The following is a 26,952-nucleotide window of genomic DNA, read 5'->3' as shown; positions in this document are numbered from 1 at the left end:
GGCGAGGAAGATTTGTTCCTTTCTGGCAAAGGGTTAATGGGAAAACTAGAGCAAAGACAGACCTCCTAGAAACATGCCAATGTCCATAACGTCTTACAGACACCTAAGAAAGGATTTGGGGGCAGCTTCTGTATATATGTTCATTCTGGGGCAACTGGGTGGGGCTCTCAGAAATGGAGTCAATCCTAGACAAGGAGTGCTGAAGGTGAAGACCTCAGTGCAGGAAGCAGAATGGGATGTGGCTGAAGACTGCAACAGAATCCCACAGAGCTGGGATGAATGTCCTTCTCGGGATGACCCTATGTAAGATCAGGCATCTCAAGTTCATAGCCCTCTCGTTTGTAGAAGGAAGCATTATTTCTTAGGAGGTGAGGATTAAACTCAGTCTTAACATCTACTACCTGTGCTGAAATCAAGTACTTACAATGGTGATCTGGCCATCTGAAAGCATCTTTCCTGTCACTTGCCCTAATACAAAGGACTTCCTCAAGGTGATTGTCTAAATGAGGACTTAATTTCCCACCTGAGTCAAGCAGTGATCTTTGTGATGGTGGGGGGTGAGCAGGTTACTTCTCAGGGTGTGTGTGTGTGTGTGTGTGTGTGTGTGTGTGTAATTGCCAATGGCAAAAGGCATTCTGCTTGCCACAACTGAATGCAAGTCATCTGGATATAACTGACATTTGGTACATAGAGGCCAGGGGTGTTGGTAAACACTAGAAACTTACAGAACATACTCTCTTGAAACCATCTAGCTCCAAATGCCAGCTGACTGCTGTTGACCCAGAGGGAGAAGCGGGCCTTGGCTGATACAAAAGGAGGGGCATAGCTTACAGATGTGGGATCTACTGTCAGTGCTTCCTGAGGAAGCACTTTGCTCAGTTAGGACACTTTCAGCAGTAACTCAAGACCCATGTATAGACCAGTGGACTGATTTCAACAGCTTTTTGGTATAGTATGGATCTATATAATGTCTGAAACCCACTACTGAAGGCTTGGCTCCCAGCTGGCTTCGCTATTGAGCGGATGCTAACTTCAGCAGTGGATTTCTCTGCCCATGACTTCACAGCCCAATGGCATATTAGGAGGCGGAATCTCTACTAGAGCAAGTAGGCCACTAGGGCATGTTTGAAGGGTCTGTCTACCTTATCCCCAGGCCTTTCCTCTCTTGCTTTGTCCCTAAGGTGACCAGATTTGCTCCACCAGTGCTATCTGCCATGTTTTACCTCTCCATGAATCAATCAGCAGGGGAGTGACTGTGGGCTGAAACCTGAAACCATGAGCCAAAAGAAACCCTGTGATCTTCCAGGGTGTTTATCTTACAGATGCAGTGAGTCTTTCAGTTAACACAGAAGAAGCACAAAACTGGTTGTGGTGGTGCGCATCTGTAATCTCAGCTCACAGTAGGTGGAAGTGGGAGGATCTGTTTGCAACCAGCCTAAAGTATATACACGGAAGTTGAGGCAAGTGTGGGATACACAGTGAGATCCTGCCTCACTCCTCCCCATCCCCAGCAATAGAAATTGGAGGGTCAGAATAGAAAAGCTAGTAAGGGGCCAGGAGTTTGGCCTAGTGGTTAAAGTGCTTGCCTAGCATGCACGAAGTCCCGGGTTCGATTCCTTGGTACCACATACATACAAAAAAGCTGGAAGTGGTGCTGAGGCTCAAGTGGTAGAGCTCTAGCCTTGAGAAAGTCCAAGGACAGTGCTCAGGCCCTGAGCTCAAGCCCAGGACTGGCAAAAAAAAAAAAAAAAAAGAGCTAGTAAGACGGTGGGGGGGTAAAAAGGACATCACATGAGACTTATCCTCTGTTCCTGATTTCCTTTTTAGGATAAGGCTATCGTCTTGGGTTTTTTTTTTTGCCAGTCCTGGGGCTTGAACTCAGGGCCTGAGCACTGTCCTTGGTTTTTTTCCTCCAGGCTAGCATTCTGCCACTTGAGCCACAAAACCATTTCTGCCTTTTTCTATGTATGTGGTACCAAGAATCGAAGCCGGGTCTTCTTGCATGCTAGGCAAGCACTCTATCACTAGGCCAAACGCCCAGCCCTATAGTCTTTTTACTAAGACTATAAAAACTAAAAAGTAAATAGGAGGTTGAATTGTTCTGAAAAAAGACCAATAACTTAGTCCAGTTCTAGTCAGGCCATTGTTTGTTCATGCTATGGCCTCAGAAAAACATTAAATGAATATAAATCGACTTGACCATATTAAAAGGGATGACAAATCTTTTGATTGGCACGTCCAAGAATTAAAGGAGCCATGGAATTAAATGAAAAATGCACACAGTTGTTAAGCAACACATAAAACATTTTCCATGGAATCTTTTGAAAATATGTTGAGACTTAGGGATTTAAACTTTTTCCTTAAGCTAGTTACTTAACTCTTAAGCCTAAGCTTTATTCTCTGCAAGATGGAGATAGTTCCTACACTCCTTGGGCTGTGCTAAAGATTAAATAAGATTATGGGCCTGGGTTCACTTTGGGTCACACAACTAAAGGTAGTATTCTAGAACCGGAGGGCTTTTTATTTTTACTTTATATCCTAACCATATTTTTCAGGATTATGAAGGCTTTTTTAGGAGCAAAAGGATGCTACTGAGGAAATCAACTTATTTCACAGCATCTATCTATAGGTCCCTGTTTTGATTTGAGTCTCATGGTCTCCCTCCCTACCTCTCCATTTCACAGATAAGGAAAGTAAGATTCAAAGTACCAGGGCTGGGAGTGTATTGGCTCAAGTAGCAAAGTACCTGTCTAGCAAGTATGAGGCTGAGTTCAAACCCCAGGACCCACCCATCCCCATACACAATTTGAAGCGCAGCACTTGGGTGTAATTAAGATGCTCTGGCCAGGTCACTGGTTCATGCTATGGTCTCAAAAAAGATTAAAGGCAGACAAGGGAACATGAGTCACAATGGAAGGCCAAGCTTCCATTATTTTTTCCAATAGAGAATAATGAAGTTCTGTCTCCGATGAGGCTTGGAAGTTTGTAGGCTGAGCGCAGGAGCAGCAAAGTTATTTAACTGCAAGGATTGGAAAGCATGGGGAAGGCTTCCCGAAGGTGTACTCCACATAGTGACACAATTACCTTCATCTGTCTACCTCAGAGGGAGATTCCAAGTAACTACATTTTTGCTTGGAAAAGGTTACACAAAAGCTTGTTCAAATGGGATGAACGGTCAGATGGATGCTAGAAGATTCAAGGTTGACGATATGAAATTGAAACATTAAGGACAGGCCTGTGTGCCAGTCAAGAAACTTGACCACCTGCTAAAGAGGAGAAAATAAGGCCCTAATTCAAGTTCTCACAAGATTCCAGCCTCGAGAATAAGATCACATCTTGCTCATTTACCTGAAGGCAGGAAAGGCTAGGAAAAGCACACTTTTGGAATCTGCCTTCTCAAGGTCACGGGATAGCAGCTCTCCAGGTGTGAATTCCAAAACAGATAAACCAGGAAGACCTGTTTAGCCTTTAGTGGAACTTTCTAGAATTAAAAGGAAACACCCTAAGCAATATCACTGAAACCACAAAATCAGTCAAGTGTGGAGCAGGAAAAGTTGGGATTTAATCCAAACACAACCAATAGCCCATTTTTATAGTTCAACCATGGGTTTTATTTGTAGCCTAGACACAGAACCAAACGGCCTTAATTAAGATTTATGGGCTGTTTTAAAAAACATTAAGTGATGAAAGGAGCTGACTGGTAGACTGTTTGCTTAGCATGCAAAGTCCTGGGTTCTAGCCCTAGTATGTCACACCAAGAGCAGCTTTAAGCTGAGGGAGTTGGCCCACTGAATTCCACTTAGATTGAGGTATGAGGATCAAGTTAATTTGAGAACCTGCCTCAAAATAAAAGACAGAAAAACACCTGTTTTTAGATATCTACACATTTACACATAGGGAAAGCAAAAAACAAAAACCCCCCATTGTTTCCAGCAAGTTTCTGCTACCCTATCTAGTTTTCCTGTGGTCTTAACTAGTCTTTCAGGAAATTTCATTCATGAATATCACTAACAATCTCCTAATGACTATTAACACTGCTACAGTTTCTTCATTATGATCCAAGTTTGTTTTCTTTTTTGCCAGTTCTGGTGCTTGAACTCAGGGCCTAGGCACTGCCCTTGAGGTTTCTCAAGACTAGCATCCTACTCTTGAGCCACAGCCCTCTTTTCTCCGGCTTTTTCTGTGTATGTGATACCAAGGTATTGAACCTAGGGCTTTTTGTATGCCAGGCAAGCACTCTACCACTAGGCCAAACTCCCAGCCTAAGTTCTTTTTTTAATTTTCAACTTAGGTAATTTACAGGCAAGAGCTACACTACATAGCTAAGTCTGTAAATTATCAAGTACCTGTCAATTCTTCTTGACGATTTAGCACTCCAGTTTTTATAATGTCCAGTGCTTTCTATACTTTTAGCACTTCACAACTGATTCAATTAGACTACAAGCTACTACTACCCCATTTGTCTCATTCTACACCTTAGAAATTCCTCTAAAATCAGGGAAGAGATCAGTGTTCCACTAGTTTTGATTGTGGGAAATATCACAACATAGACATGAGCTTTGGTGCTTTAAAACCTACAATTTAGCCAGGGCCTGTGGCTCACACCTGTAATCCTAGCTATTAAGGAGGATGAGATCGGAGGATCACAGCCGGGGCACAGAAGTCCCTGAGACTCTTATCTCCAATTAATCACCAGAAAACCAGAAGTGACAGTGAGGCTCAAATGGTAGAGTGATGGAGTCTTGAGCTGAAGAACTTAGGAACAGTGTCCAGGCCCAGAGTTCAAGTCCTACAACTGACAAAAAACCACCCCATGGGCCAGGAGTTTGGCTGAGTGGTAGAGTACTTGCCAGGCATGCACAAAGACCTGGGTTCGATTCCTCAGTCGGTACCACATACATAGAAAAAAGCCGGAAGTGGTGCTGAGGCTCAAATGGTAGAACTCTAGCCTTGAGAAAATCCAAGGACAGTGCTCAGGCCCTGAGCTCAAGCTCGGGACAAACAAAAACAAAAACAACACCCCAAAATGAACCCCCAAGCCCTACAATTTAAGCCCCAGTTTAAATTATGGTTTCAAGCTTACATAAGAAACCCCCAAATTCCTTTTGAATACAGCTTATTGACTTGTCTAAGAACATTAACAGAATCTGCATCTACTTCTACAGTCTAGGCCACTTTGTATTTTGAGGTTGTGTTAAGATGGTGTAACTGATCCTTTACATCCTGCTGTTCAACATTCACATACAGCACTGCAAGGAGCGCTGGGTAAACACGGAGAAATTGCTCGTAAGGCACTGAGCAGATTTATATAATCTGACCCTTATCTGGCCTTCTTCTTCACCAAGCGTTTTATTACTAAGCTGGTTCTTTTCAGTTTTGCTTTTGTGAATTTTGCTCAATATTCTTAAGCCTTCCGTAATTTTTTAAAAAGTATTTATGTACATGGCCTTAGAAAGATTTTGCATTTTAAACATTTCCAAAGGCAGCAATAAGGTATTTTGCTACTCATTCATAAAGGTCAAGACCTAAGATTTCCCTAAGGGTCTAAAAACGTATTTTCCCTTTGCTTCCCAATACCCTCTCTGACCACTTAGTGCTCCCCATTGAAGTTTCCCTACACAGTATGAGTGCTGGACACGGAGCTGTGGCTCAAATGGTAGGGCACCAGCCCTAAGCAAAAAAGCTATAGGACAATGCCCAGACTTTCAGTTCAAGCCCTAGCATAAAATAAGGACAGATACCAGCTCAAGGCTGTCATTCTATCACTTGAGCCGCAGTGCCACTTCCATTTTCTTTTCTTCTTCTTTTATTTTCTGGTGGCTAATTGGAGATACGAGTCCCATGGACTTTCATGCCCGGGCTGGCTTTGAACCTCAGATCTCAGCCTCCTGACTAGTTCGGATTACAGGCATGAGACATCTGTGCCTAGCTGAACTTATGAGGTTTTGAATATAAGAAATAGAAATTTAAGGGAGGGGTAAGGCAACAAACTAGATCGACTGATGAGAATCCATGATGTGTGATAACTGGTTTACTACTATCTTTAGGTTTACAGGTTTACTACACCTATTCTGTATGCATTTTTTAAACAAACTCTATGCTTTCCAACTCCTGCTTAAAAATTTACTTAACACGAGGATTGCTCTGGTAAAATCCTTTGAAGAGGCACAACATGTTAGAAGAGCTAACCTGTCAGGTAACCTGCTCAGGTTGTTTCTTGATGGAAAGCCCTTGTCAATTCCTGATAACCTACATGTGGCTTTTTGGAGCTGGAGTGGCTGCTGCTCCCAACAGGGCAGAGTTCCTAGAGGCCCCAGTACTGTATCAGCAAGGCAGTTCATATACTGGCTCAGACGAGGGGCAAATACTTACTAGTTTTGTTAACACAGGTCCATACAAACGTTTTAGCTAAATATGGCAAACAAGGCATTAAAAGTAAATTATTGTCAAGGTCCCCTGGAAGATCTTGACCTTGTATTGTTATTTTTATAAGTTATCAATCTAAACTGGCACTTATACTACTAAACACATAATTTAATTTTCATAATTCTTAACAAGCCCCCCCCAAATCCTGGCAATTTAGGTCAATGATCTTGCCAGTTACTGAATCTACGCTCCAGTATGCTAGCCCAGTCTCACCTCTTCCACCCTACAATGAAAAGATTTACTATGGTTGTATGATATTTGTAGGCACTAAAAAACAAATGTTAATTTCTTTAAAACTATTTTGATGGGTTGGGAGTTTGGCCTACTGGGAGAGTGCTTGCCTAGTATGCACGAAGTCCCTGAATTTGATTCCTAGGTACCACATACATAGAAAAAAAAAAAAAAAAGCCAGAAGTGGTGCTGTGGCTCAGGTGGTAGAGTTCCAGCCTTGAGAATGTCCAAGGACAGTGCTCATGCTCAGGCCCTGAGCTCAAGCCCAGGACTGGCAAAAAAAAAAAAAAAAACAAAACTATTTTGAAAATCTTTATTCTTTTTAACATTTCAAATGGCAAAATGTGCTCTGGTCAACATAAAATCTATTTCATAAAGGCAGTATTATTTTTGTCCATTATAAAGCCACTCAGAAGGTTGTCTTAAATGCAACTTTAAAACTTGTACCTGCATAGTAGAAAAGTGAAGTCAAATTTAAGAATGGGGGGGCGGTGGGGGGGAGGGTAAAGGGCACCAAGACATGTGAAAGGGTATCAATGTATGTGAATTAATGCACCTTCTATATGGCAAATATCATGTAACCCTTTTATTAATTACAATAAAAATATATATAAAAAATTTAAGAATCCATATTAATATAAAAGTCACTTAGTTCTGGATTAGTTTAGAACTAATCATTTGTGGCCAAGTCCACAGACATGCAACTAAGTTTAAAATCAGCTAAATCTGTACTTTTAAACAACACTCAAAGAAAAAGGTAAACTTGGGCTGGAATGCAAGCCATGTGGCTTACCAACAGCATGCTAAAGAACTCAGAAAGCTGGGCCTGGTGGCTCATGCTTATATTCCTACAGCACCTGGGAAGCTGTTGAGTTTTAGGCTAACTTGGGTGAGCCTGACTTACAAAGAATCAAAGCAAAAGGAGAAGTCACTCCAAGGAGGGAGGGAACAGGTTGGGACCAGGGAGGGACTTGGTAAGAAGAGAATCACAATTGTATTAATAGCAGCTCTTTTCCTCTAAGGTGAACTAATATGAAAAACACCAAGGAGAATACATTCAAGTTAATGGAAACAAGTCTTTATTAAGTAACTTTTAATATCAGAAAAATAAAACTCTTATAATTCTCTTTACAGCAAATATATAATATCAGTGCTTTGGCCATCTTAAGTTAAAGGCCCTTTATCATAAAATATATGGTTTTAAACTTTACTCAAATTGAATTTATAATCCCTATGACTTCCCTACATATACATAACAAAAGAGTGTAGTAAAATTAGCAAATACTAAACTATATTGATAATTTATCATTCTTAGTTTGTGGTTTTTAGAAACAGTACACGCACCTAATATATGTCGATTCCTTGGCTTATTAGTTGCAGTGTACAATGCAACAAAATACAAAATACATGCTTGGTGAACATTCGTTCATATCTACAAGACGGCAGCTAGAGATTAGGTTTCAATACTGACATATTTACCTACCCTACAAGCAATTAGCATTACATCATAATATGCCATCAAGGCAACTTTTTTTATACTGAAAAAATCAAAATAAAAACCGTTATTTGTAAACTTTTATACGAAATGTAACTCTTCAAGTGGAAATAAAAAATAAAATTTGTCTATTTACTATTGAATACACATAGGATTTCAATTTTCGTTATACTGAGAAAAAAAAGCTCTTGTGTAGGGAAAATAATGCTTCAAAAAAATAATTAGTAGAAAAACCCACTAGTATAATGTTTTGTCCTTTCAAAGCCAGCAGAGATTTGGGAGCATACTGCGGATGAAACCACAGACATCCACAGGTGAAATGTACAAGTGTTTTTAAAGAAATCTTTCCTTGTGATTGGAAATAGTTTTGAAATGAAGTAAACTGATTGGAGGTTGTCACAGCTGCTTTCGTGAATTATGCCAAGGGCCCTGTTACCTCCCCCCACCCCATCACCAAAAAATAAACATATTTATAATGTGCAAGACAAATATGGATTGAACATAGAATGTTTCACATTTTGATCTGTAGTCTGTAGTCTAAGAATTAATCAATAGCTTGATCAGACTAATGAATGGAATGTTCGCATCCTCAATTATCATCCAATGTGGGTGTAATCCCAAAGGCCTTCCTGAAATGGGAAAACCCAGGCGGCCATTCCCATTCACCAAGGGAGGCACTGGGAAGGAACTTACAATCGAAGACAATTGCATTCCTGATCCACTGATCCTACCAGCCTTGAGCACTCCGGGCGAGATGAAGGTCAATGTAGCAGTTTTGTCCCAAATTCTAACCAATGATCTAGATAACTGCCACCAGCCCTATTATTACCAATAAGTAATCACAATGCATTTAAAAGTTACTTGCAATCCTGCAGAATTAGGCATAAATTGTTGTAAAATAAAAAACAAACAAACCTGTTTTGTCAAAACTGGCAGTGTAAAGAAGGCAGCACTGGAAGTGTCTGAGTCATCTGTAATGCCAAGTACCCTCCGTAAACTCTTAATGTGGTTAGGCTTTTGGGACCCATTGTCTGGAACCTCAGACTTTTCTCCTAGGTCACACAACCTATGATCTTCTCTCAGCCAAGTGGAACACTTCAGCCTTAACAATCCTTATATAAACTGTGTCTCTGGGTCTACACAATAGTATTAAGAATTCAAACCAAACTAATAGACAAGAGACCACTTAGGTTTAGTGTTACCATAGCAGCCTTTTATAAGTTTACTAACAACTTTAGCCTAATCCCAATAAAGCCTGATAACAGTCATAAGAATTCATTAGGAAGTTTACTGGGGGTACCATTATACCCATGCCTTTACGAGTCCATATAGAGATATAGTATTTATGTATATATATATAGTTAAGAGTGAATTTGGATTGCCTGAGTAACAGCTGTCTGGCAAACTGGACATGATGGCGTTCTCTTTTCACAGATCTTGTTGGCACATTCCATGCAGAAGAGGTTGTGGCCACATGGAACTAGGGCAGCAATTACTTCATTCTCAAAGCAAATCACACAGTCGTGCTTTCTTCTTGATTCTGGAGGTGAGCTGGAGGTGGAGCCACCATTGGAAGAGGAGTAACTATTGGTACCATTAGAAAAAGCAGGGATGTATATTGGAAGGCCGACATGGTTGCCTGTACTAGGTGGGTCGCTCCTAACCCTCCGAGCAAGTGGGTGTTCTATGCTCTCGGGAAATGTAGGAGACAGACGAGGAGTAGATGGCTGACTTCCTCTACGCTGAGTCTTCATGTTACCAGAAGGATCACTCCCAAAACCAGAGAGTGGGTTAACTGGTTCAAATGGAGTCCAGATAGTTTGAGCGGATGTTGGTAAAGAGTCAAAGGCAGGAGAGTCAACAGCAAGATCTTCTGAACCTACAGATGGTAGTGTGTCTCCAAACCAGAAGTTTCCTGTGCTAAAAGGGCTTGTTGGACTAAAGTCAGCCAGCCTATTGCTTCCAAAGTAGGAATCGGTGGAACCACTGCCTAGAGAACTGGAACTATCATTTCGATAATTGGATATCATTCTTGCGCGGCTAGGAGGAACTGGATTGGAGGAGAGCCACGCAGAACCAAGAGTGCCCCCTTCAAAACTTACATCGGTACCATTGTAATGGAAATCATTCTCTTCGTTGAGCTCTATGTAGTTTCCGGTACGCATGGCAATATGCATTTCGATTTCTTCCCGCGCTCGGTCAACGTTTTCTGGCATCCCTGTCACTTCAAAGACAGGTTCCTTATCTCTGCTCGGAGTCACTATGTATGTGTGGGTCTGTTGCTGAATTCTCTTAATTGTTGCTCCTTTGGGTCCAACCACTAATCCCACCACACGATAGGGGACCCTCACCTGGACCGTTGTCTGACCGGGCAGATTAGGGCTACATGACAGCCCTCCCAGCGCAGGGCCATTTTTGTTTCGAGATGCACGAATCATGGAGAAGTGCTCTGCAGCTGACAGGATTTCTCTTTTGGCCATGGCAACATCTTCTTTCCGTCCAGTGACAACAAAAATGGGCTCTTCACCACGAACAGGTGTCTTGATATACGTGTTTGTCTTGGCTCTCAGTGCTTTAATTTTACAACCTGTTAAGAAAAAAAAATTTCAGAGGAATCAATATTTCAAAAATTCTTATAAAGACAAATCACAGAAAGCTCTCTTCAAACTAAACATCTGCAGATGGGCAATCTTCATTAATTCTTTGCAGAGCTGAAGACTGAACTCAGGGCCTTGTACTTGCCAGCAGGTGCTAGTCCACTGAGCTAAATACTCAGCCCCACCATTTTTAGTTTTTAAAATCTTCACTCCAGTTGGGCACTGGTGGCTCACACGCTTGTAACCCTAGTTACACAGAAAGCTGAAATTTAAGGATCAGGGTTTGATACCAGCCGAGACAGGAAAGTCTATGGGACACCAAAAAACCAAAAGAATAGCTGTGGTTCAAGTAGTAGAGCACCAGATTTGAGGGGTGGAGAAAACAGGCTTAAGGACAACATCCAGGTCCAGAGTTTAAGCCCTAGACTGCTAGTCTAGGCACACAAACATGTACATGTATGCACGTGCACACACACATACACATTCTACCTTTCATTACAGTTTGTTCTTTACCATAAAAACTTATCACTACATGATGAAATGTTCCTAATTCCACTAAGGCTGCTAGCTCTGGACACACACTTGCCTGATTGTCTTTTCATGTGAGAAGAGACAGTACCTCTACTGGGAGAGTACCTCTATTGCAAGTCAGCTTTACTATTTTCTTATTGTTTTTACTACTCATTGTAAATGGTAAATAGGTCTGGTCTGCTATATATATTATGCTAGCTATACTGTGAATGGGCATCAATCTTTAGTACTTAGCAAGGGAGTTGGTGGCAAGAAAAATAGTGTGCAGGAGAAACAATTTACTGTCTCACTTTATACAATAATCCTAAAAAACAGATTATAGTCATTTTACTGTTAAAGGAATGAAAGCTCAGAAAAATAGTATAATTGGTCAAATTATCATATAGCTAGTAAGTGGTAAAGCCACAGTAAGTCAAAACTGACTTAAAAAACTCTATAGCCAGGCCGGGAGTTTGGCCTAGTGGTAGAATGCTTGCCTAGCATGTACTAAGGCCCAGGTTCAATTCCTCGGTACCACATACATAGAAAAAAAAAAAAGCTGGAAATGGTTCTGTGGCTCAAGTGGTAGAGCACTAGCCTTAAAAAGGCTCCTTTATGTAACTCTAATCCCTTTGTATATTACTTTTATAATAACAATAAAAATAACAAAAAAAATCTACTATAGTCATGCCAGAAACCGGTGGCTCATACCTATAAATCCTAGCTACTTTGGAGGCTGAGATTTGAGGATAGTGGTTTGAAGATGGCGTGAGCAAGAAAGTTTTCCAATTAACTAACAAAAAGCTAGAAACGAGCTGTGGTTCAAGTAGTAGAGAGCTAGCCTTAAGCAAATAAGCTTAGGCTTAGTGTATAGGCCGAGTTCAAGTCCCACCACAGACAGACATACACATGCACATACATACATACTTATCCTTAAGAACCTTGTTTTGGGGGCTGGGTTGGCCTAGTGATACAAGCGCTTGCCTAGAATGCACTAAGACCTGGGTTCAATTCCTCAGCACTACATACATAGCAAAAGCCAGAAGTGGTGCTGTGGCTCAAGTGATAGAGCTCTAGCCTTGAGAAAGCCCAAGGACAGTGCTTAGGCCCTTGAGTTCAAGCTCCCAGGACTAGCAAAAAAAAAAAAAGAGAGAGAGAGAGTTGAATGCAGGAAGGGGGCTGGGAGAAAGCTGCTGCTACTGCTGGTGTATTTTAATTTTTTATTTTTGCTGGTCATGGGGCTTGAACTCTGGGCCTGGACACTGTCCCTGAGGCTCTTCAGCTCAAGGCTACAGCCCTACCCCTGGTGCCTCAGCCCCACTTCTTATTTACTAATGGTTAATTGGAGATAAGAGTCTTAATGTTCTTTAGTGTCTGGGCTGGCTTTGAATGCAAGCCTCATGCAATTCTCATCTCAGCTGCCTGAGTAGGTAGGATTACAGGTGTGAGCATGGCTCTGTTGCTGTACTATGAACGGATGAGACAAATAATGCTTGGAATAGAGCAAAGTAAGAAGGGAAGATGACATATACCCTGTAAAGTTGTTGATCTGACCAGATAGATACTGGAGACGGTATGGGGTGGGTGCTCAAAGTCGTTTTATTAAAGAATTATTATTCTACACCAGGGGCCGGAGTTTGGCCTAGTGGTAGAGTGCTTGCCTAGCATGCACAAAGGCCCAGGTTTGATTCCTCCATACCACCTACATGGAAAAAAGCCAGAGGTGGTGCTGTGGCTCAAGTGGTAGAGCTTTAGTTAGCCTTGAGAAAGCCCAAGGACAGTGCTCAGGCCCTGAGCTCAAGGCTCAGGACTGGTGCAAAAAAAAAAAAAAAAAAAAATTACTCTAAGTTAGGGCAGACCTGAGCTCAAATAAATGGACTTGCTTTCAAATTCTATATTGTTAAACAAAACACTGAAGCATATATGTCTAGCATGTCATAAATGCCCATTTTATCCATTTTTTTCCCTTCAGCACCAACCATGCAGAGTAGAGGACTTCAAACTATAACTCAAAATCTCCAATACACAACCAAGGTTAAAAGAAATTATGGTGTTATGCTTTTCAATGGTGATGTTAACATGAAGCATACCAGAAAAATTTCATTCCATGACTTTATCATGCTATTTAAGTTTCTATAAATAAATAATATAGGTAATATTGAAGATTTAAAAAACAATTTGGGCAGATAGCTTTTTTTAAGTCTCCTTCTACCCCCTTTGTAACAAAGTAATAACATGTAAAGTTTAAACCCATTTAGTCTGCCTACTTCCAATAGTCCTCCCTCTGCATACAACCCCACGTGTCTCCAAGTGCTCAGTTTTGCTCAACTCCAAGACTTTGGTGATAACCTTCCATACGTTTCCTGTATTTATAAGTGTGGTAGAGCACTGAGTGAAAAAGCTCAGAGACTGCTTCAGCCCTGAGATCAAGCCCCACAACCATGACCATGACCACAACGACGACCCCCACCCCCATCCTCACCCCTACCACCAAAACCATACAATTAGTCCCCTACATCATATCTTAAAGACTACTTTTTAGCTCCATTAGTTTTATGAAACAAAAAATGTATTTGCAATAACAAAAAATAAAGCTGATGTCAAAATGAGAGAATAGCCATACATTTAAAAGTACTAATATTATTTTCCTTAGCTTCTAGCTAAGGAAAGATTTTACTGAATTGTTTCATTGGTTTTTATTTTCATTCTTTAACAGTTTATTTAGGAGGTGGCAAACAGCCATGTCTTCTATCTATATATCACTTTTCAATTTTAGAAAGCATTTACAGTTGGGTGCTGGTGGCTCACGCCTGTAACCCTAGCTACTCAGGAGGCTGAGATCTGAGGATCACAGTTCAAAGCCAGCTCAGGCACACTAAAGACCATGAGATTCTGATCTCCAATTAACCACCAGAAAAATGGTGCTATGGCTCAAGTGGTACAGCATTAGCCTTGAACTGAAGAGTTTAGGGACAGCCCCCAGGTGCAGAGTTCAAGCCCCACAACCAAAACAAACAAAAGCATTACATAATAAAGCTTAGTATCTAGATTACTAGTAGTCTACAATTAGAAAAATAAGGTTCATCATTCATAACCAAGTCACTAAAAAAACCTATCTCAGCCTTCTCAGCCTTGAGTGTTGTGATTACAGAAATAATTTTATACACCACGCCACTCAGCTGGTTGACAGAGTTATTAGTTGAATAACCAACTCTCCAGGTTCCAAGTCCAGATATAAATATACTTTCAGTTATTCAAACACAAGTTTAGGTGTCCTGGGAAGGGCTTTTGTAGGTATAAATGTGGTTTAGATGAATTCGCCTAAAAATAGGGGTAATCCAGGTAGGCCTGACTAATGAGGGGCCCATATGTTTTCCAGACAACAAAAAGCTTGGATGAGTACATAAACCCCAGGGTAAGGACTAGAATGAAGGCAAATAGCTTCATTTCAGCCCAGTGAGATCTGAAAAGAAAATTCACACATACTATGTCTGGACATTTTGGTCTACAGAAACAGAGGGGATAAATTTGTTTAGGCAGCAACAAAATGCTGCATAAGAACAGAGTTCTTATGCCTTTTAAGGCTTCCACAACCACTGAGAAAAACATGCCTGTAATTCACACCAGACATTCTAGAGGACTTTCCAATCAGAATTAAGCAGTAGCCTTCAACATACAGTATATTAGGTTACTGAAATGCCATAATAAACAAACTGACATTAGTTCATCTACAGTCCAGAAATCTTTTGATTTTCAATTTGCTTATTACCCTGCTTTAGTTTTCTAATGCTGTGGCTTCAATGACACAAAATTACCATTTTAACATATGGTGGGGGGTGAATGTGACCAAAGTACAGTCTAAGAGCTATAGAAATACTGCAATGAAAGCAACTTTGTATAACTAATACATGCTAATAAAAGGAGGAAAATTTAAATACACATAATGCGTTATAATTTTGTATTTTTTTTCTTTTCTTTCTTTTTTTTGCCAGTCTTGGACTTGAGTTCAGGGTTTGGGCTTTCTTAAGGCTAGAGCTCTACCACTTGAACCTCAGTTTTCTATGTATGTGGTACTGAGGAACTGAACCTGGGTCTTTGTGCATGCGAGGCAAGCACTCTATCACTAGGCCAACCTCTCAGCCCTGTAATTTTGGATTTTAACATGGCTAAAACCAGTATGTAGACAGAAAGAACACAAGTTCTTTCCTAGAAGTTCAGTGAAGATCACTTCTGCACATTAGGTTGCTGGTACAATTCAATGGTCACAGCATATTAACAGAGAGATTTCTAGCTTCTAGAGAACAGCCACATACCCTTTCCTTCATCTTCAGCGCTAGTAATGGTGACCAAGTCCTTCCATGCTTTTTCTCTCCTCAGATCTCAAACAGCTGGGAAAGGTTTTCTGCTTTTATGGAATCATGTAATTGTACTGGCCCTATAAGATGATTCCAGATACCTGCCACATAACAAAATCTATACACCTTAATCACATCTGCACAAACACCTGCAAAGTTATTTTTATGGAGGGACAGTTAGAAATAGATGTCTTTGGATGGGCAGGATTATCCTATCACATTATTATTTCCTTTCTTTCATTTGTTGCTGCTTTTTTCCCAAATGTCTAGCTTTTGAAAGAAGGAAAGGACCAATTCATGGAAATTTTACACTTCAATTCAGAAGCAGCATTGCAAATGGCTAGGGCAGAAGACAAATATAAGATGAACGAAGAAATGGATGTTAAAATCATAAAAGGACTGTTAAGAATCAAACTGGAAAAAAGAAATATACTATAAGTCAGGTGTTGATAAGGTGATTATGTTTAGAGGAGAGTGGTTTGTTGGGAGATAAACCAACAATCTAGTTTCCCCTATATCTGGCCTAAGGGCTTTGACTAGGTTTCTTAAGAAATACTAGAACAAGGGCCGGGAGTTTGGCCTAGTGGTTAAAGTGCTTGCCTAGCATGCATGAAGACCCGGGTTCGATTCCTCGGTACCACATACATAGAAAAAAGTCGGAAGTGGTGCTGAGGCTCAAGTGGTAGAGCTCTAGCCTTGAGAAAGTCCAAGGACAGTGCTCAGGCCCTGAGCTCAAGCCCAGGACTGGCAAAAAAAAAAAAAAAAAGAAATACTAGAACAATACTTTCTTGCTTTTTGCATGTCCCAGGGCTTGAACTTTTTGGCTTGGGTACTGTTCCTGAGCTTGTTTTGCTGAAGGCTAGCACTCTTACCACTTGAGCCACAAGACCACACTTCATGATTTCTGTTTCGTACTGGGGAATTGAACCCAGGACTTCATGCATGCTAGCCAAGTATTCTACCACATTCTTAGCCCTAAACCATTCCTTTTTAAGAATTAAGAACAGTTTAGCAACTGTAGGTTAAAGTTCAGCTTAATGTCTGAATTTTTTCATTCAAATAGTAACTCTTTCTAAAGGTTCTGATGCCATTTCCATAGTTTCAAAGAACTACTGTTAATTTAGGACCTCAAGAAGCATAAACAAAAGGGAAAATAATCATGTAAGCAGAGGAAAGAAAATTACTATAATGAAGACCAGCATACAACATAGTGGAAACATACAAACAAAAGATGACTTGACAATTTACACTAACTGAAAAAGACAAAGGCATTTGCATTGACAATGACATCGCCCCATTTGGAAGGAAATGGAAAGAATCATATTAAGTGAAATAAGCTAGAGACAAAGAAACATAATTAGTACAAATCTAGGATTCTCCTGGCCATAGAGGATGAGGCTAAGTGAAATGAACTCCAGAATATGGAAACAAGGTTTATCTTTGTGATTGTTATTCTTAATGTACTATGTGAAGCTACTGGATTCTACTTCTAATAACCTATAGTCTGATTATCTTCTAGGCTGGATTTTTGTTTGCTTGTTTTTTTAATTGGTCATGGGACTTGAACTGTGGGCCTGAGCATTGTTCCTGAGCTCTTTGGCTCAAGGATACTGTCCAACTGCTCCAGCCACAGTGCCACTTCTGGTTTTCTAGTGGTTAACTGGAGATAAGACTCTCATTAGTGCCTGGACTGGTTGTCAACCATCCTCGGATCTCAGCCTCCTGAGTAGCTAGGATTACAGGTGTGAGCCACGCGCCGGCTCATTTGCCAGTTTTTTAAGAATGATTTATTCCTCACTATTCAAATCTTTCTATCATTTGCGTAAACTCAGCTAATATCTCAGAGCCCCTATTAACTTGGAAACAATAAAAATGCAGAAGCATTAATTATTTCTTTCTTTCATCAGTACTAAAGTTTGAACGCAGGACCTCACAATTGTTAGACAAAGCTCTATCATCTGACCATGTCCCCAAGTCTGCTTTTCAGTTTTCTAATAGCTGTTTTATAGATACAATTTTTTCATTACATTACCATAATAGAGCAGTTTAGGAAGGAAAGAGATTAAATGAAGTACTCAAAATCTCCCAGCTGTTCGATATCTCAACTAAATTGTCTTACTTCACACTCCTTTCACTACTCTACAATCTTTATCAGCACATCATTTCACATTTTTTTTTTTTTTTTGCCAGTCCTGGGCTTGAGCTCAGGGCCTGAGCACTGTCCTTGGACTTTCTCAAGGCTAGAGCTCTACCACTTGAGCCTCAGCACCACTTCCGGCTTTTTTCTATGTATGTGGTACCGAGGAATCGAACCCGGGTCTTCGTGCATGCTAGGCAAACCACTAGGCCAAACTCCCGGCCTCATTTCACATTTTTAATGATATTATCACAATAACAGGGAGCAGGTTTTTTTTTTTTTTAATATAAGGTCCTTTCCTTATTGGGATAGTCTGTTCAAAACTTTTCACTTGACAGAATTTCAATTTCAGCTGGGCATAGTAATTCACGTCTGCGATCACAACACTCAGGAATGTGAGGCAGAGACCAGTCTGGGCAGAAGGACCCATACAAACTATAAAACAAGCTGGGCGAGGTGGCTCATGCCTGTAATCTTAGCTATCCAGAAGGCTGAGATCTGAGGATCATGGTTCAAAGCCAGCCGGGCAGAAAATGACTTGAGACTTATCTCCAATCAACCACCAGAAAACCAGAAGTGGCACTGTGGTTCAAGAGGTAGGGCAGTAGCCTTGAACTCTCACGGACAGTGCCCATGTCCAAAGTTCAAGACCAATGACCGATCAAAAAAATAAAACAAAAAACCACAAATCAACAATTAAAAACTCAATTTCAGCATCACATTTTCAGAGCTAAACAAATATCAAGTTAAATCCCAATGAGATTGTTTCTTATTTAGTTTAAGAATGCATTGTCTGGGAACACAGTAAGGGAAGGAGGAGAAAGGAAAAGTACTCATTACCTGACTCATGTAATTGTAATCCCTCTGGTGCATCACCTTTATAATAATAAATATTTTTTTAAAAAGCATATTGTCTAACTGTAACCTCTATGCACTTCACCTTTTTATAATAACAAGTAAAAACATTTAAAAAGTGCATTGTATTCTGGTTTGGCATGGCAGTATATGTCTGAAATTCCCAGAACCCAGAGGTTAAGGCTAGCCTGGGCTACTACTATTGAGCAAGATTCTGCCTCAAAACGAAACAAAATACCACACAATGTACAATATAGTATTAGTAACTTTTCTCTCCAGGGTTTGTATCATTCTTTTATTTTACTTATTTATTTAGGCCAATCCTAGGCTTGAGCTCAGGGCCTGAGCACTGTCCTTGGGCTTTCTCAAGGACAGTGCTCAGCACCACTTCTGGCTTTTTTCTATGTATGTGGTACCGAAAAATCGAACCCTGGTCTGCGTGCATTCGTGCAAGCATTATAACCACTAGGCCAAATTTCCGGGCCTGTATCATTCTTTTAAAGTAAAACTTATTTGAATTTTGGGTTATGGATATTTTGTTCATCTCAGTTTTGGAACTACTATACCACACAACTCCATTTATTGTGCAATTATGTTTTAGTTTATTATGAACATTTAAAGAGGGGTTCGGCGTCTTAAATGTCAATGTAAGCAGTATCTTCTATACTTCAAACAAAGTCCGAAATGATTTCAAAGCTCGTTGATGCAGGGGAAAAGGCTCCATTACTAGAGTTTGGAAAGTACATCAGTAAAAGCCCAGTTGCTAGCCCAGTAATTGAGCATGATTATATAAACAGCTAATATCTACTTTGTTTCAGGTGCTTTAACTGATATTAAGTCTGAAAAAAAGAGAGTAATATTTAGTTCTGCCTTTACTATCTTTTGTCTTCTTGGAGAATCAAAATGATTCAGTGTTTGTGCATGCTTTTGTACTGCAAGTACTCCATTCACCTGTGATCCTGCTGACGTTTTGCTCTCTTTATTCTGTACCTTACTGGGATGTATATATTAATATAGTAACACCTTGAGACCTTAGGTGAGTTTCTTATACTTCCTTATTTGTATGGAAGAAACAACAGCCAATACATATTCTGTGCAGTGCCTAATACATTTAATACTTATTTAAAAAAAAAAAACCTGAATGATCTATTTTCCCTGCAGGAATTTATAAATAGTCTACTTCCTGAAGTAGTACACAAATAGGACTGGGAGTGTGGTCTAGTGGTAGAGTGCTTGCCTAGCATGCACGAAGCCCTGTGTTCAATTCCTCGGTACCACACACAGAGAAAAAGCTGGAGGTGGTGCTGTGGCTCAGGCGGTAGGTAGATCACCAGCCTCGAGAAAGCCCAAGGACAGTGCCCAAGCCCCGAGTTCAAGCCCCAGGACTAGCAAAAAAAAAAAAAAAAAAAAAAAAAAAAGTTAGAATGTAAGGAACATGTTAAGACATTATAAACTGCAAAGCTATGCAGCTATGTCAATATAAATGGTAATTCAAAATCTGGTTTACTCTATGTGATTTGAAGGCCTGCTTCTCATTGGACAAAGCTCAGAATATGAGAGATATAATTTAAAATTTCATTTTATGCATGTCTACAGTTAAAAACTAGTGATTCTTGGAAGTGGTGCTGTAGCTCAAGTGCTATTAGATCTGAAGATTGCAGTTCAAATCCAGCACAGTCCCTGAGACTCTTATCTCCAATTAGCCACCAGAAAACAGGAAGTGGTGCTGTGGCTCAAAGCTAGCCTTTAGCAAAAAGTGTCCAAGGACAGTGCCCAGGCCCTGAGTTCAAGCCCTAGGACAAAAAAAAAAAAAAGGATAAATAGTTGACCCCGTCTCAATATATGTATTACTTCAGAATCATCTGAAAAAACGAATGGGATCTTCATTTTTTCTCTTTGGGGACACATGGTTGTAATGTGTTTCCTAGCCCATATAAATTACTTTGATTAAAGTAATATGTGCAAATATTTTAAGTTGTATCTCTGAGTCTAACATTTAAAGACCAGTGCATGTACTACATAATCTCTCACCCTCTGGCAAAAGGAGACCATAACACTTGAGATAATGGCTGTTTCATTGACCTGTGTCCCCAAATGACCAAAATGATCAAAGTTCCTGTGAATAAGAAATAAACTTTGGTTGTTTTAACACTGAGAGACATGAGTTCCTTGTTAACACAGCAAAGAATCAGTAATCTAACATGAATGCAATTATTGGTTGGTTCTAATTTATTACAGATGTATATAATGTGAGAAACAGAAAGCTGAGAAAAGCTGACATAATAGAATGGTTCCAAGTTAATTTCAGATATAACAAAAGTAAAATGGCTTCATAACCTAGTTTCATGTATGTCAATCAGTGTATCATTCAGTCTCTAGAGGTAGATACGATTGTACGTTGGTGCAAAGAGTAATCTCTGAAGGTTAGAGTTTAAGTGACTTTAAGATCACAAGGTAATTATTGGCACAGAGCTGCCTTTTTCTATACACCACAGCTTAACTATGTTATGGCACATTGGCACAATTTACTACACACACACACACGTGCGCGAAATTTTTCCCCCTTCCAGTCCTGGGCACTGTCCCTGAGCTTCTTTTCCTCATGGCCCGTACTCTACCACTTGAGCCACAATGCCATTTCTGGCCTTGTCTGTTTATGTGGTACTGAGGATTCAAATCCAGGACTTCATGCATGCTAGGCAAGTATTCTACCACGAAGTCATTCCTAGCCCTATCGTGTGTGTGTGTGTGTGTGTGTGTGTGTGTGTAAACACTAAAATGTGTATCTTAAAACCCTTTTTGCATTAAGATATTAAGTTTTCCATAAAACTTCAATTTATGCAAATATTGACAGGGCCAAAGCAAAATCAAGAATGTAATAAAGGGCCGGGAATGAGGTCTAGTGGTAGAGTGCTCACCCAGCATGCACAAGGCCCTGGGCTCAATTCCTCTTTACCACAGGCACAGAAAAAGCCAGAAGTGGCACTGTGGCTCAAGTGACAGAGCACTAGACTTGAGCAAAGTGTCCAAGGACATCGCCTAGGCCCTCAGTTCACAACCCAGGACTGGCAAAAAAAACCAAAAAAGTAATAAATTAAAAAAACATGAGTAGTACCCTTTCTTGAACTTATGGTGTAGAGAACTTACACATGGTTGGAAATTTGGGGGTTATGCATAACAAGAGGGCAGAAAATAAATCCTTGGAATCACCCATTTTATTTCCCTTTTCAGAATAGTGAATGAACATTGTTTAGTAACTAAATTAAGCCAGAAGAAAAGCCACTGGATTTCCCCTCCATTTGTAAAACAATAACTGAACACCTCCTAGTGGTCCCATAGTTAATACATATTATAAACTGTAACGAACTAAACTCAAAATTTAAAACTTTTCTACAAAGCTATAGCATCTAAGTTTTATTGGTCATGGACCTGAACTCTGGGCTTGGGCGCTGTCCCTGAGTTCTTAAGCTCAAGGCTTCAGACCCTTGAGCCACAGTGCTACTTCTAGTTTTCTCGTTAACTGAAGAATCTCACATGAACTTTAGTGCCAGGGCTGGCTTTGAACCGGGATCCCCAGATCTCAGCCTCCTGAGTAGCTAGGATTATAGGCCACCACACCCAGCTATAGCATCTAATTTCGTTTTTAAGTAAACCAACTTGGATAATGATATTTTAAATTAAGCATACTACAAATGAAAAATTCCAACTCAAGATAATTAGGGAGAAACTACATCCAATATACAATTAATTTTTCAGAGTAGAACACTGAAATAGCAATGTAGAGTAGGAACAACTTTTATGTTTGATGTCAAACAAGCTGGTCTAAACACAAATTCTGTTATTTGAACAAGTCATCTATGGTATCTACATCTGCCAAATAGCTATAACCACTTAGCAAAGTGACACTGGCAAAGTACCTAATGCGTAGCAAAGAATCACCTCACCCTCAATGAGAAAAGCAAAAAGGACACCTTTGCTTTCTTCTAACTGTGTCTTTTTAGGTCACATGTATTCTACTGTGATTTCTGGTTTGCTTTGAGATGAGGTCTTACTACATAACACAGCTGGCCTTGAATTAGTGATGTTGTTTCCTATGTTATAGGCAGTGAGGACTGATGTGAAGCTTCTCCAGATCAAATCACACATTATTTTATTGTGCATAATTTCATTCCAAACAACTGTCTCAAGTGTACAGCAAAGGCAACTTTGAAGAATGTTAAGTGTGACAATATACATTACCACTGGATATCAGTGGAAACAAAGAGTGGCTCAAAAAATAATTTAAAAATTACCTTATATGGTTTGGCTTAATGAAAGCCAAAGTCAGGTATAAGAAAATCCACTGGAACGTAGAAACAGTCTCATTTTACCTTAATCTTTTAATTTTTTATGTACAAGTTAATGTACATTATAAAGCATATATAGATGTTGTCAGATTTATTCTGATGTCATATTGCAAAAGTTCTTTATAGTTCCCCATTTTATTTTACAGTATTGTTTCACAGAAGATACAAAAGAAAACCCCCTAAAATCCAACAGGACTAATTTAACATGTCCAGCGATGATCAAATGCATTGCCTGTGTTCATCACTATCAACAGCAATAATGTCTGAGGCTGGACCTAGTGCTACAACCTGTAAGCCCAGCATTCTAAAAACTGATGAAGATGGCAGGATGAAACAAAGAAGTGGTTTGGTATACTTTTTTTTTTAAAGACACTGGAAACAGAAGCCATCTACAAGAGTTGCTAGTCTGTGTGACTCAGAATTCCATTTGTCCTACTCTGCCTCAGAGCTGAAGTCATAAATGTCTCCATCTGTGACATAATTATTTCCAAAAGCAATTAAGAGATGTCAAATTGAAAAGTATGACTTCAAGGTAATGAATAAAATGGCAGGAATGGCTATCTCTTAAGGATGAAGATTTAACTTCTCCAACGCAAACAAGAAAACAAAATGATTTGCCCTGTTTAACTCACTTAGGATAGGTGCTCTTGCAGGGAGAAACCAACACACTGTAAAAGTATATGAATATTAGAAGGCACTTCGTTCTCTGTAGGGAATGAGCAAATAATACTTTACAAGTTTTATTACCATGCTCCTGGGGTGTGGGGTGGCAAAAAGGTCAATGATCCACTAGGTGAATGATTTGAAACAGGAAAAGGGTATGACTTTTTGTTCTGAAGAAAGAGGAAGATGACATACTTTTAACAGTACTGTCAATTCTGGGAAAGGAATAGTCAGCGATTTATCTCCATGATTTAAGGCACAAATTCACATCCTATTAACCAAATAGGGAAGGCCCAAAGAAAACCATCTCACTTATGTAGTGGATGGTACAAAATACAAACCCCTTTAAGGAATAGATCTGCATAAAGGTAACAGTTTATTAACAACTAAGGGCCACTGTATAGTGCCTTACCGGGAAGAATATAACACAGGACAAAAGTTTGTGTTCTATTAAATCTACATCTACCTCATCCTGCAGTAAAAATAAGAGTGTAAATGCTCTTCCCTTTGTTATCCTAGGCTGTCACTATACATACACACAGAGGCAACTTGTGCAGAGGAAGTGTCATTGCAGTATGGCATTCAAAAGTTTCTATTCTGGCCTTAACAATCATCTTCCCAGTTTCAATCACTTCCCTTTACCGGATCCTTAGCATCAACAAAACCGAATGTGACTTGCCCATCATTCCTAGTGGTTCCTTCTTTAAGCTTCTCATAGTTACTCTTCCATTAGCTCATTCCTACTCATTCTCCAAAGCTCTCCAGGTTCTATGTTCTCATGTGCATGACTTCTATTATACTATTTGTTAGTACTATTATCTCCACATCACTGTTACCTTCTAAAAAAAAGGAAGAAAGTTTGAGTCAACTAGGAATCCTTAATTACCAAAACCCAGTGCCTGACAAAATACGAGCTTCATACAACAATCTCAATGGTCTAAATGGTCAACTAATTTTGGGTCTTACAAACCAAAACGCAGCACTTGTATCTCATGTAGGTGAAAACTGTTCTCTTGGACTATTTTCCTAAATGAGCCATTCCTTTTTGTCTAGATTTCAGATGGCTTTTTAAAATATGGCAATTCCAGAGGTAAGCCAAGTCTGATTTTTCAAGCTTCCATTTCCTCTTCTGTGTACTTTAGACCACTTGGGAAGGATGAGATCATTTAAGAGCAGTGCCATCTTTATTTGATCCCGACAATGCTTCAGGCTTTTAACAGTGGAGGTGGGTTCACATTCAACCAAGGCTGAACCGTACTGTAAAAAGGGCGGCTGCAGGTATTACTACTTTTGCAAAGGCGGGAGGGGGGCGGCTACACTCCAAGAACATCGAACCCCTTCCTAAAATGTCCATCCAGACTGGGGTCCTCTGCGCATCCCCTTCCCCCCCCCTTCACAAATCTACTCCAGGACTCGGAGACACAGGTCCTTTGTCTGAACAATGTGGGAGGAGTCTGTCTGCAGTACTGGTGCGCTGGCCAGTGAAGAAGAGAAATGATTGAAAACTGCACAGACGCCCAAAGTTCCTCCTTAAGTTACCTTACTGTCCAGCTTTCTCTGTACGGTGCACACTGGAGTGTTCTAAAAGACAATGTGACTTTTCGAGAATTTGGGGGGGGGAAGGAGAGGCACAAAGTAAGATAAGAGTTAGGGAGCTAAGTTTTGGGAGCGCAAGGGCGGGGTAGCATGACCACTTGACCATCTATCTCTTCCATCCCGATGAAACTCTACAGGCCACCATGTCGGTCCACTTTCTGACCGGAATCAGCTGTCTTAGGAAGAGATGGGCTTAACTTGCGAGCCTCGATTCCTCCACTCCTCTGACCTACTCTTTCAACTTCGCCGAGCCGGGTCTGGCACGAATACAGCCCGAGGAAAGTGAACACCACCACCAGACCCGGCGCCCCCGGGGACTCTTCAGGTCTCGGGGTTCTTAAAAAGTCAGCGTGGCTTTCGGGCCAGGCGACCCCCACGCACCTCGCCATCTCGCCCGCCCTGCGGGGACTCGTTGGGTTCGCTTTTGTCTTCCTTCTTCCCGCCTCGAGCTCCACGCTTTCGTCTCCCACCCACGGCCCGGGCCGGGCCGAGCCGGGTTCTCCCCGCTTCCCCGCCACTTACCCTGGCGGCCGACAATCTCGGCGACGTGCTCGGAGCTGGGCACCGGGACGCACTCGGTGGTGTTGACGCTCTTTCTCCGGAGCAGGGCCGCCTGCTCTCCGTTCAGGGCAGCCACGGCTGCCCCGCCGCCGCTGCCGCCGCTGCCGCCAGGCCCGTAGGCGTGGGACAGCATCGCCGCCATCATGCCCTGGGCATCGTCCCCTCCGTACAGCACCCCCGCCGCGGCGGCCGCCTCCCGCGCGTCGAAGCCAGCGGCGGGCAGCAGCACCGACCCCAGGGGCCCGCCCGGGATCGGCTGGGTCTGGGAGGCGGCGGCCGCGGGCGGCGACAGCAGCAGCAGCGACGGCCGGTCCTCCTCCTCCTCGGCCTCCTCCAGCTCCTCCTCCTCCAGCAGGTCTCCGTCCAGCTCGGCCTCCTCCCCCTCGTCCTCCTCCAGCTCCACCTCGGCCGTCTCGGGCCGCCCGGGCGGAGCCCGCTCCTCCGGAGACAGCCCCGCCGCCCGCCGGGCCTGGCCGTGCGCCGCCGCCGCCGCCGCCGCCGCCGCGGGGGCCCTCAGCGCCGGGGCGCCGGGCTCCGCGGGGCTGGGGTCGTCGAGGCCTAGCGCGGCCAGGCGCTCCCTCAGCAGGAGCCCGTCCCCCTCGAGTTCCGGGCCGCTGGCGGGCGGCGGCAGCGGCGGCGGCGCGGGCGGCTGCGGCAGGGGGGCCGGGGCCGCCGCCAGGGCCAGGGCCGCGGAGCTGCCGCTCGGCATCGCGGCGGCGCGCTGTCAATGGCGGCGGCGGCGGCGGCGGCGGCGGCGGCCGGGTCAGGCGCGGCGGGCGGCGGGCCCCATGGCGGACGGGGCCCGGCTCAGCGCGCAAACACCTTTCCTCTGGGGAGGCGGCGGGGCCCGCGACCCGGGCTGGGGAGCGCCAGGGCCGCCCGGCGAGCGGAGGCGGCGGGGTGGCGGGGCCGGGGAAGGAGGCAGAGGCAGGTAACTAGGTGGGTGGGTGGGGACCGCGGCGGGGCGGGCGGTCGGAGGTGGCAGCGGCGCCCCTCTCAGGGTTTCTTTTGTTTCATGGCCTTAACCAGCCCCCGGCGCGCGCGGCGGCGGCGGCGGTGGCGGCGACGCCCCACGCCGCTCTCCGAATGAAGCCGGCGTGCTCTGATTGGCTGCTTTTAATCTCCGGGAGCCCGCCCTCTCCTCCTGCAGCCTTCTCACTCGTTTCCCTAGCCCCACCCC

General features: G+C 42.1%; 1 protein-coding gene across 1 annotated transcript; it reads right to left on the bottom strand.

The window, feature by feature from the left end:
• Positions 1 to 9,420: 9,420 nt before the first annotated feature.
• On the bottom strand, positions 9,421 to 26,481 carry Mex3c (mex-3 RNA binding family member C). Its single transcript, XM_090353076.1, has 2 exons — positions 25,734 to 26,481; positions 9,421 to 10,739 (listed from the first exon to the last, which is right to left on the bottom strand). The coding sequence occupies exons 1-2, from the start codon at positions 26,479 to 26,481 to the stop codon at positions 9,514 to 9,516; spliced, it is 1,974 nt and encodes a 657-aa protein (XP_090209202.1). The 3' UTR covers positions 9,421 to 9,513.
• Between the last annotated feature and the right edge of the window lie 471 nt (positions 26,482 to 26,952).

This window comes from Megascapheus bottae, chromosome 19 (assembly GCF_031878675.1).
Source record: "Megascapheus bottae isolate mThoBot1 chromosome 19, mThoBot2.hap1, whole genome shotgun sequence".
In the NCBI taxonomy this organism is placed as follows: domain Eukaryota; kingdom Metazoa; phylum Chordata; class Mammalia; order Rodentia; family Geomyidae; genus Megascapheus; species Megascapheus bottae.
This window is presented reverse-complemented; position numbering and strand designations above follow the sequence as displayed.